Source organism: Monodelphis domestica, chromosome 4 (assembly GCF_027887165.1).
Source record: "Monodelphis domestica isolate mMonDom1 chromosome 4, mMonDom1.pri, whole genome shotgun sequence".
Classification (NCBI taxonomy): domain Eukaryota; kingdom Metazoa; phylum Chordata; class Mammalia; order Didelphimorphia; family Didelphidae; genus Monodelphis; species Monodelphis domestica.
This window is the reverse complement of record NC_077230.1, coordinates 351,169,722-351,181,897: the sequence shown is the minus strand read 5'-3', so window position 1 is coordinate 351,181,897 and position 12,176 is coordinate 351,169,722. Positions and strand designations below refer to the sequence as shown.

At 36.3% G+C, this 12,176-nt stretch overlaps 1 protein-coding gene across 1 annotated transcript; it reads right to left on the bottom strand.

The window, feature by feature from the left end:
- Window positions 1-5,923: 5,923 nt before the first annotated feature.
- LOC100018429 (olfactory receptor 52I1-like) lies at window positions 5,924-12,176 on the bottom strand. The gene is made up of 2 exons (XM_001371626.3): window positions 12,133-12,176; window positions 5,924-6,989 (listed from the first exon to the last, which is right to left on the bottom strand). The coding sequence occupies exons 1-2, from the start codon at window positions 12,174-12,176 to the stop codon at window positions 5,924-5,926; spliced, it is 1,110 nt and encodes a 369-aa protein (XP_001371663.2).

Below are 12,176 nucleotides of genomic sequence, written 5' to 3'. Positions count from 1 at the left end.
GCCCTAAGAGATAGGTTAGAGCAGAGGCTTTTTCCTCCATAGGTGGAGGGACCTTCGGCATTCTGAGAATTCGAGTTAGACTGAGGCTTTGCTTTCCAGCACCTGTGATGCCTAAAGTCTGCACAGGTTGTGCCATCAAGGCCATCCTTGTAATCTCCCAGGTATTCCAACTGACTTGCGATATTTTCTGTCTTTCTTTCTGACACTGCCTCGTTTTTTTTTTTTACCAATCAGATCTCATAGCTGCACTTTGGGAACTCCCCTTGCTGGGAATTCAGGCTTTGCTTCAGTGCCCACTTAAGCAATGCTTCAGAGATCTTAATACCTTTCTGTTCAATTAGAGACATTAACCGTCTAAGGTGACAAGTATATGATGAGGCTTATAGACCCGGTTCTAAATAATTTCTAAAATAAGAAATTGAAATAAAAGACGTTTCTTACCATCAGAGGCCACCTGCAAGGTCACGTCTTTGTGATTCCGTACCTCGATGATTGCTCCTCAAGTTGCATGGGCTTGAATGCCTGTGACAAAAGAATTTCGCTCCCAAATCTGGGGTGCCACGTGTGGGGTGTCACTTATAGACTTCCCTGACCAGCAGGGTCCCACAAGGGAAGGGGCTCACCTTTGTGATGGGACCCGAGGAGAGGTAGGAACCGAGAACCAGGGTGGAGAATGAAAGACACGGACAAGTCGGTGTTTGAATAGGCAGGCAAACCTATGATATTCCCTTGATAGGAGAATATGAGTACAAAGGAACGAGGTGGATGAGGAGATTAAGATAGGGAATGCTGGCGGAGATGGTTACAGCCTCGGGGAAGGAGAAGGTTAAGAGGAGAGAGACAGAGACATTGCTAGAGAAGATTGAAGATCCAAGAGAGAGAGAGAGAGAGATTCAAGGTTTCCACCTCTGTATTTATTGCCTTCCTCTGATTAGGGAAGTATTCTCAAGCATGTAGTTACAAAGCATGGACCATATGGATTGGATAGTGGGGTGAGAGTAACACCTTTTTGGGCGTGTAGATTATAACCCGCGCTTTCCCGGGCAAGTGCTCCGAACAAGACTTTGTCTTAGGCAACAGGCCACGTGGTCAGGTCAAGGTTACCTTCACAAACCTTATCGGTAAAACCTTATGCTTGGAGACACAGTCGCCATACAGTCATTTATGATTCATAGATGTGAATATGCTTGGGATGCTACAAGGTCCATCCACTGAAATATTTTGATTCTATGACAACTGTCACTCCTTGAAAACAGCCTCCTATTTAAGTTAGAATGATAACATTTCATTCAGGCCCCATCATACCCATAGTTACTATCCTGGGACCATGAAATCATCCTTAAGTATATAGTAAGACTAAAGGAATTGGAAAAAAAAATCAATTTTATCCTGTTTTCCTGAGAGCAAAGAACTTTCTATTCTCTATTCAAAGACAATTTTAAAAGATAAGTAGAGTTTGGGTATATAATTTTTTTTAAGTTTATACAAATAAACACAGGATGTTGGAATAAGTATCATAATAAAGAAAAACCTCTTTTCAAATATATATGTAAAAAGACTCAAATATAAATCTATGAGTGTTCACATATTTGTCAGATTAAGAGACATTCCCTAAAATACAAGTTGTTGAAATAAATAAATAAATGGGCAGTTTTCAAGAGAAGATTTGAATTGTCAACAACTCTCTGAAACAATGTTCAGGATCCCTAATTCCCCTAATTGTGGCACAAATACAAATTAAAATAGCTCTAAGTTATCACTTTTTGAGACAAGGTTAAAATCTGTGATTTTATTTTTTTATTTTATTATTTTATTTTATTTTAAAGGAATTACCTGTAAGGAACCAATGCTGATTACAACACACATTGCAATTTTCTACAAATGTTCTACAGTTGCCTTGGGCACTGAGACTGATTTGCAAAGGATCACAAAGCCATCTGTCAAGGGCAGGTCTTGAGTCCATGTCTTCCTAGCACCAAGGACAGATCCTTTATCCAACTAGAAGAAAATCAGTGTTGATGGGATTGTGAGGACTATGAATGATAATTCATTGTTGGTGAAGCTGTGAGTTGACCTGACCATTTTGAAAACAACTAAAATTATACTCGTTACACAATTATTCATACTTCACAATCGTACTTTAAAGAATCCAGTTGGAGTAAGAGGAAAAAGACTACACATATCAAAAACATTTATAGTATCACTATTTAGAATGGAAAAAGTTAGAAGCAAAGCATATGCTAAATGATAATGGAATGAACAGCTGAAGAAGTTGTGGCAGGTCTATCCATCAATAAACAATTATTAAATACACACAAGCTGCATAGCCTTGTGCTAGTACATATGAGAACAAAGAAACATTTACTAAGTATCTACTCTGTACTTGGTACTATGATAAGTACTTTACAAATATTATCTCATTTGATCATCATAACAACATTCTGAGGTGGGGTGCTATTATTATGCATGCTTTAGGGATCCTAAAGGTTTTAGTATGTTGTCTCATTCTCTTTAATAAAATTATTATTTTATGACTTGTTTCTTAACTCATTCTACCTTTAAAATTAAACTATTTAGTCTTCAATTAATTTTGTTCTGTGTTTCTGTGACCCCTTATTAAATATAATTTTATTGCATTATGATCTGGAAAGGATGTATTTAATATCTCTGCTTTTCAGTAAAAAGTTTTTGTGTTCCAATATATGGGGCTGGATTTGAACTCAGATCTTTCTGACTCCAAGTCTAGCACTCTATTCTTTGAGCTACCTAGCTGTCTTTATGCAAACATCTGTAAGTGGATATCATTTCAACATAAGGATAACATAAAGAAAGAATTGAAAAAATCTTTTAAATACCTAAGAACAATATAAAATAAAGCAAAAAGAAGTATGTGAAGACTTTTATTATTTCTACAAAAATAAAAATTACACATGGGCACCTTGTGCCTTCATTGCTTCTCAGATGCTCTATCATAAAATCCTAACTGTTTTTTACCACTTTTAGTATCCTCCCTCTTCAATTCATACTCCCTCAGGCAGCTATATAGTGTTCCTAAAACACAAGTTTAAAACACATTCTTGTTCCTATGAATAGAATACCTTGTTAACATGTTATTAACATTAATTTACACAGTCTTTGAAATAACTGTATTTAACAGCCAGTGAAAATGACAAGTTCACACTTGTCACACATAATAATAACACTGCCACAACTATGCCCACTAATTCCTGGTTCATTCTCATGCTTTTTGCAATTATAGAGTAGCAAAACAATTATGCAATAGCCAAGAGATTGTGCCACAATTACCTAGGAAAAGGTTGCTCTCTCAGAGTATGTTCTCTCTCCTATGCCTGGGAGGAAAATAAGGTGGTATCCAGGTGCAATGGAAAGCTACATTGGGTATCTAGAATAAACTCTCAATTACTAAAAATACAAAGTTTGGTTCACATCTACTCTGAGCCTCCACCCTAGTACTTGAATTATTCTCTCCTTTGTTATAGTCCTCCTTAATCACAATATACTTCACTGTTTATAGCCACATGGTTTATTGAAATAATCAGATGGGCTAGCATAGAAACCTAAACAAATTGTTTAAGACAAAAAAAAAAAGGCTTTTATGTGGAAGCTTCAGGATCCCAGGCCACTTCAATCAACTCCTCTTTCCCTTTTCTCTCACATCCCTTCCCAGTCTATAAAAGTGTATGAGGGTCATGAGTCAAAGAAGAAGAGTAATAGTCAAGTTTTAAAATGTACAGAGATTTTTCTCAGACAGCGTTTTGAGATAATAGATTTCCATAAGGATTCAATATACTTCTGGGTAAGATAGAGAATTGTAATCAAGAGTGTAGTGTATGTACAGATTCAGAATTACTTGAGTGGGTAGACTCTAAGAATAGTCATTATTAATAAGCTTAACTTGGGAATGTTCACTTGTATTGTCAATAGAATATTTCCTTAGTTTGGCATTTCCAAAGACATTTTATTAATGACTTGAATGAAAGCATAGCCTGAATACTTGAGATATTTACGACTGGTAAAGATAACATATATTTGTTAACAGATTCAGGATACAAAAGACCTTGAGATAATAAGTTGACATTTTATACAAAAATAAATATGAAGTTCAACAACAAGGTTAAAAAATCAACTTTATTAGTATGGATTGTGACAAGAATTTTAATGGATGTGTATGGGATAGCTCAATATGAGTCAGCAATATAGGATGGCAGATAAAAAAGCAAAGTTGATCTAAGGCTGCATTGAGAGATGCATAATGTCTAAAAGAAACAAAGTGATGATCTTGGTATTCTACTCTGATCCAGACCACATCAAGACAATTGCTTTGAACTTTTCAGTTCATAGTTTCAGAAGAGAAATTATATTTTCTTCTCCCTTCACCATTCTGGACAACTTTACTGGAAAGTCTTAAACTTATCAAATCAGGCATGGTTTGTGAACTAATGTTTATCCCCATGAGAAAGAAAATTGACAAAGTGGGGTATATGGCTATCTTTAGTCATCTAAAGGGAGTACCATGTGGAAAAAGGATTCAACTTTTTCCCTTTTGCCTCAAAGGATCAAAGTAGAAGGGATGATTGGAAGATGTAGATGAGCAAATTTAGCTTTGATGTAAAAAGAAATTTTCTTATAATTAAAGTTGTTTCAAAGTGAAATGGTTTCCCCCAAGGAGTTATAAGGTTATCCTTCCCCCACCAAAGGTTTTCAAAGATTGGATAATAATGCATTAATAATGATTTGAATGGTATAGGACAAAGATTTTAACCTAGTGTCTATGAACTTATATAGGGAAAAAATTTCATCTCTATTTTACTCATCTCTAACTAAATTTAGCAATGACTTCAAGTATAAAATTAAAATATTGAAGAGGTCCGCAGGCTACACCAGACTGCCATCACACACTCACCCCAGCATGTGCATGTGTGCTCTCTCTCTCTCTCTCTCTCTCTCTCTCTCTCATTCTCTTTTTTTTAAATCCTCACTGCAGAAAATATAAATGGTTAGGAATAAATTGAGATGGGTAATTGCAAAATTTTTTTCTAGCTCAAATTTTTGTGTTTTGTTGATTTTATTTTTGCTTAGGTACTCTGGGATTTTACAACCTGTGTTAGGGAAAAGACTGTAAGTTATATAAGATACCTGAAAGCTATCCCACATGTTAATGGAAGAAAGTATTCAAAGAGAGATATGGCATCATCAGTACTAAATGAATATTAATGTATTGCTCTGAGGAAAATGTCTTAATCTTAGGGAACAATTTTGTTCCTTTGCAAATTGCAAAATGCTTCTTTCCCTATGAGGGACCCCATGCATATGCACTGTAACAGATATAGAACAGATAAAGCCAATAAAATTGAGAAAGTGGACAGTGATTAGCTAAATGAAACCCTCTCCCACAGTATTGTTATTTTAATGTGTTGTATTCATGGATGTGTTAAAAAAAAAAAAACTTAAGTCTTCAAGATCTGACTTCCTTTAAGCCTCAGCTCAGATTCTGCTATATGCTGGAGATAATTCCTAATACACTGAGCTTCCATGAGACTGGCTCTGATCTACTCTGTATATAATTTTTATGTGCCTATTGATTTACTTATCAGAAAATAAGTTCTCTGAGGACAAGGTCCAAATTTTTGCCTTTCCTTTTATCCTTATCATATAGCACAGTGCCTAGCATAGAGAAACTGCAATAAAGGCTTGTTAACTCACTGACTCATCACCACACAAAAATAATAAATACTTTTTGATTAATTGAAGACCCAATAGAAGAAACATAAATACTATGATGTCTGAAATATTAGAAGGGAAGCAACTATGATTTGAGAAGAGCTACAAACTTCGTAATAGGTGAGAACAGCTTTGCTAGGAATGAATGGTAGGCATAAAGACAACATTTCAATGTCCCCACTTATTTCTGAGCCTGCACTCCCCATGTGGATTCACTGTGTTCCATAACAAACACTCGAATAGGTCTTTTATCTTTTGCTGAATTATGGCATATATGATCAGGAAGGCTGTTGGCCATGGCATTCCATACTCGCTCTCTAATACGCTTTGTCTTCAGGCCATAGATAAGAGGATTTAGCATAGGAGGGATCACTAGATAGAAATCAGCCAGCAGAACCTGAGTATGTAAGGGCACAATGTCCTCTCCTAGCCAAGCCATATAGATGGACACCATGGCTGGTAAGTAGTAAAGGACCATGACACTCACATGTGAACCACATGTGCTGAGGGCTTTGACCCGTGCATCTCTAGAGGGGAGACTGAACACAGCCCGGAGGATCAGACTGTAGGAGGTAGCAATGAAGGTCACATCAATCCCCACAACGATGAAAGAAACGATCAAGCTATAAAGACTGCTGGGCATATAGTCAGCACATGCCAGCTTGGCCACAGCCATGTGTTCACAATAGGAATGGGGAATTTCATGGGAGGCACAATATGGCAGATGGACCACCATCCAGGTCATTGGTGTCACAGCTGTGATAGCTCTTGCTATGATGCCCATGCCCATCCCTATCATAGTCCTTGGTGTGAGGATGGTTTGGTAGTGCAGAGGTTTACAGATGGCTATATAACGATCAAAAGCCATAGCTAGGAGCAACCCTGTTTCTACAGCTGTGCTGGCATGGACAATGTACATCTGAATGAAACAAGCAGCAAAGCCAATAATGCCATTGCCTGACCAGAAAATAGTCAATATCTTGGGGGTCACTGAGGTTGACATGACAATGTCCACAGCAGCCAGGATACATAAGAAGTGATACATAGGCTCATGTAGGGCACTGTCTGTCCAGATCACAGTCACAATGATAATATTTCCTAATAAAGCTATGGAGTACATGGCACTCAATGGAACTGCCAGCCAAAGGTGGGCTGCCTCTAGCCCTGGGACACCCAGAAGAATGAAAGTAGCTGTGTTCAGTAATGTGTGGTTGAAGAGAGAGCCCATCACAGGGGAGACTTCTTCCCTGCAGACAAAGCCACAAAAGTGATCAGAGACCAAAAGTCAGAGGATCTAGGCAATTAAATTTCATAGGTGATCAATGTCTATGTGTAGTCTTTGAATAAGACGTGTTTCTCTTGCAAATCCTCACCTACTTCAATATCATTTCCTTTTCAAGTAGAACAAATAGATGACCCTTAACTCATAGAAGCAATATAGAAACATCATCCCTTACAAAACAGTCCTGAGCACTCTAAGTTGGACATACAGATTTCACAAGGTTTTCTTATTTGTGTTTTCTGTCTCAGTATCTGTATGTGCATCTATCTATCTTTAGGTTTCTCTGCTTCTTTATATCTCTGTCTATATCTGTCTGTTTCTTTCACACACTCTCTCTTCTCTCTCTCCTCTCCTCCTCTTCTCTCACTCTCTAGAATGAGCAAATTTGTCATTAAGGACAAGTTTCCAGAATGATTATGACTCCTGACTCTCATTCTTTCCTTCTCTAAACTTGTGTGCCTCCATCATTCTAACAGGGTCAAACTTCATGATCAGTCAATCCTTTAAAAAAAAGTGTTAAATGTGTGACTGTTTTTGGAAGGGGAGGGGCTTGAAAGAGGAATTGAGGATAGGGGACAATGTCTTCAGTAATTTACCTTCTATTTCATTCTCACTTTATTATATCCCACAATGATTCACTACATTCTCTCAGGGCATTACTTTTGTCCTAAGGTACCACTGAAAAAGATGGCAAGAAAATAAATTGTCACTCCTCTTATAGATATTTTAATTTTATTAAAAATACTTTTGAGGATTCCAATAATATTCAGTGCAAATGATGGGATTTTGAATTATTATGGGAAATATTTATAGATAAACATCTTTCCCAATTATTCAAATTATCTGAAGGACAAAAAATAATAAAGGTGGTCTTAGAAGTTTTCTCATATAACCCATATCTGAAGCAGGAATTCCATTCTAGATTCTAACTCTTAAGTATTATATATCAAATTTTCAAAATCCCAAGCAAAAATATTATTCCCAGCCCTTATTGAGCGTCCAGATGTGCCCATCAAAATTCAAATTCCATTATCTGATACCACCATTTTAACAAGCTATTCACTTTTTCCATGAAAATCCATGAGGATAAGGAATTTATCCAAAGTCATTCAACTTATGAATAATTAGCCAGGACTAGAATCCAGGAGTAGTAGTAGTAGTAATTTTAACAGACAAATATAGTTGGGCAACTAGTGACATAATGGACAGAATCCTGTATCTAAGATTAGGATGATCTGCATTCACACTTTTCTCAGATACTTCCTTTGGGACTGGGAGAAATTATTTATTCCCTTTCAGCCTTAGCTTCTTCTACATCTTTAAGGAGGATAATGGTACCCACCTCACAAAATTGTTGTGAACATAAAATGTAATAATATATGTAAAACATTTTGAAATCTTAAAAGTGCTATATAAATATTTGCTATTAGGAGAAGGAGGAATAAGAACAAATAGTAACTCACATTTACAGAATAAATCATTTGCAATGTCCTTTACATAATGTTTTTACATTCAAGACTTACAATAGCCCTTTGTGGTAGATGCTGTTATTATCACCATATTACAAATGTTAAAAACTGAGTTTCAGAGCTGTTAAGTGACTTGTCTTTAGTTATGACTAATAAGTGACTGAGGAAAGATTTGAACTCAAGTCTTGGTAACTCCATTGGAAATACTCTTCTTTCTCCTAAAATAGCATCTGTGTCCAATTTGCTAGACATGGGTACAATTCTTTCAATTCCTTGGGAATGTCTAGGAAAAGGAGGAAAAGAGTTAACAGATGGAAGACAGAGAAATTGATCCAAGAACAATAATGAAAAGACAAAAAGGAGAACCAGTAAAGGTGGTGAAAGCCTGCTGGTTGCAGTAATATTAGAGAGAGAGTGTTGTAGAGTTTAAATGGAGAATCATCATGGGATAACAATTTCAGTGCTTAATGTATGTGGAAAAGAAAATAATTACAAAGTATTTTTCAGTGTTAGTGTTAAATTCAAGGCCACTGGCTATTTGGATTGGACGAAAAAGATTATGTTGGGTTAGGATCGTAACCTAGTTCCTGGTATTTCCCCACTCCCAATTCCATGCACATATGTACACATACCTGCACACATGCATACACATACGCAGCTTAAAGAAGTGGGAAAAAACTATGAAGACAAGGCATAAGACCACTCTATTTTAAGCAATACATCTGGATTTTGAGGTTCTTGTATTTAGAAGAAAGAGGGAGGGAGTTTGGAGATTAAGTGACCTAAGGCAGATGGTAACATGACAACCAAATCTCTGACTCCTGGTCCAAAGATGTTTCTGTATATGTGGTTAGTTTTCTTCCTCCCTCTTCCTCTTTTTTAGTATTAAAATACTTTCATTAGACATTAAAGTCTTTAGGTAAATGTCCTCTTTCCAGGCATTTGTTATATGCATTTCATCCTTGGATAAGAATCCAGAATTATTCCATCTTAAAGTGTGAGCCACAAGTTTGAATATTTCAAACTAGCTATTCATTTCCCCCAAGAGTTTAATAGATGGAGGAGATGGTCATGTGTTCTTTCATCATCTGTGAAATAGAGATATGACATGGCCAAGGTTAAACAGAACAGAAGAGGCTAGCTGGCACTAGAACCCAAGTCTTGAAGCTCTTGACCAAAATTGTTTCCCCTTAGTTCTCCTGTCACTCTAAGACCAGTCTTATCTCCTAATATCCATCCATAGAAACCAAGTCCTACTGAGTGATTTAGCTCATGTGAGGTGCCAGGTACTGACTGAACAAAAGGAAGAGTGAGTTGTCACCATGACTAGAATACATACTCTCTCTCCGCATCTACCTTTTAAAATTCCTAATCTTGCTTCAAGGCTCAGCTCCACTATCACCTCCTACAATAGACCTTACCTGATCAAGCTCCCTCAATTACTGGTATCTTCAACACCATCACTGAAAGTTTTTGTATTTATCACATACCTACTTCATATACATTTTCTGTTTCTTTATGCATGTCTATGAAGTAGCCCATGTTTGATCATGATTTCATAAACCTACCCAGGATAACATTTTATCCTACACATGAGATAACTTTTTAACATTGCCATTCAGTTGCTAAATTATCATACACTGAAGTACAACCAAAATGATGAAAGGACTTAAGACCAGAAATTATAAATATCTTAGAGCAAATAAGATTAAAGAGAAAACATGATAGTCATCTTCAAGTATTTGAAAAATTATCTTCTAGAAAAGGGATTTTAGAGGAAGCTAGGAGGCTCAGCGGAAGGAGCACCAGGTCTAGACAGAAGGTTCTGGATGCAAATTTGACCTCAGTCATTTCCTAGATGTATAACCCTGGGCAAGTTACTTAACCTCAATTGCCCAGTCCTTACTACTTTTTCTGCCTTGGAACCAATACTTAATATCAATACTGACATAGAAGTTAAGGGTTTAAAAAGAAATAAAGGATTATAAAAAAATTTTTATGATAAAAGAAAAGGGATTATAATTACTTTACTTGCCCCCAAAGAAACAAGAACAAGCAGTAAATGCAGCAGAAAGATTCAAATTTAGATTTTATTTAAAACTTTAACAAGAGAATTATCTAAAAGTGGAATGGTCATTCACCCTTACTTAAACTCTTCCAATGAAGGCTGATGACCATTCTGAAGGTGTTCTAGATGTGATTTTTGGACTAGATGGATTCACTAACTCTTTTCGACTCTGATTTTTTATGATTCTATAGCTAACAATAATGCCTTGGACCAAAATAAGCTTAAGCACTGTTAGAGTAAGTGACCAGAACTTCCCATATCTGGCCTGAAGATGACTCTGACATCACTAAATAATGTCCTAAGTAGAAGGGAGGTGATGCTTCTGCTGGAGTCTGACCATGTCATTTTTGTGGGGGATTGTGCCCAATATTGAACAGTGCATTTTGGAAGGGACATGGAATGTGATAAAGCTTATTGGAGGGGGGTTACCAGGGCAATAAGGGAATTTGACACCATATTGTAGTTTGATAGGTGGGAGGAACTGGGGATGTTACACCCAAAGGAGAGAACACAGAAATGATGTGATCACCGTCTGCTGCATAAAATTCCTCTACACATTTTTTTAAATTCAGAATTGATGTAGGGAGAAGTAGTATAAATAAAGACTTACAACGGTAGAGTTTTATCATGATTTTGGAGAGGGAAGAGAATTCCAGATAATGACAACTATATATAATTGAAATAATCTGCTTCAAAATGGAATTAATTCCATATAACTTAAGGTCTTTATGCACAGGCTGAAAAATCCATGGAAAGGTTTTGTAGAGAGAAGCATGTTCAGATGTGAGCTTGCCCAAATCAACTGTGAAGTCCCTTAGAGTTTGGTTTTATAACTGAAAGATGTGAGAGACATTGTGGGGTGGGAAAAATGTCAATGGATTTAGAGTCATAGAGGACCAAGATTTAAATTCTGACTCATCCATTTATTACCCCTGTGACCTTGGCCAAATTACTTCACTTACCTGAACTTCAGTTTCCTTATTTGTAAAAAGAGGGGATTGGATTCAGTGACTCTTTAGGTTACTTTTGGCTCAAAATCTGTTATTCTATAAAAGACTTTGTGGACAGGTAGTTGGACAGAGTACCAGGGCTGGAACTGAAAGGACCTGGTTTCAAATCTGTCCCCAGGCCTCATTGTATAACCTTGGGCAAGTCACTTAACCCCAATTGCCTAACCCTTGCCACTCAATATCAATTCTTATTTAGTATCAATTACTTAGTATTGATTCTAAAACAGATAAGGATTTTTTAACTGTTTCTTAAACCTCACACTATAAAATTATTTTTTAATTCAATAGATATCATTTAATATAATTTAACATAAATTTTATATATTTAATATAACTTAATAAAAATAATTTTCATTATCATGTTTGATAATTAAAATTCCATTATAGAATCTCAAAATAAGAATCTTGTTAGGGTCTATGAGAACACAATCCAGACAGATGGAAACACATCCTGTTACGGGCATGTATTTCTAGTCTTAAGAAAAGAACAGGTATTAAGCTTCTAATCCTGACTCTATCACTTTACAGAAAAACTAAGCTACCCTGGGCAAGTCACTTTACTTGTCTAGGATTTCTGTTTCTTCAAATGCAGCATGGAGCTGCAT

What these genes read in the sequence shown, in the direction of transcription:
- LOC100018429 (XM_001371626.3), bottom strand. Translation starts at nt 12,176, where the DNA reads ATGCAGCTCCATGCTGCATTTGAAGAAACAGAAATCCTAGACAA. An exon ending in GAAACAGAAATCCTAGACAA is followed by an intron (nt 6,990 to 12,132) that starts GTAAAGTGACTT and finishes CTTTGTCTGCAG; the next exon opens with GGAAGAAGTCTCCCCTGTGA.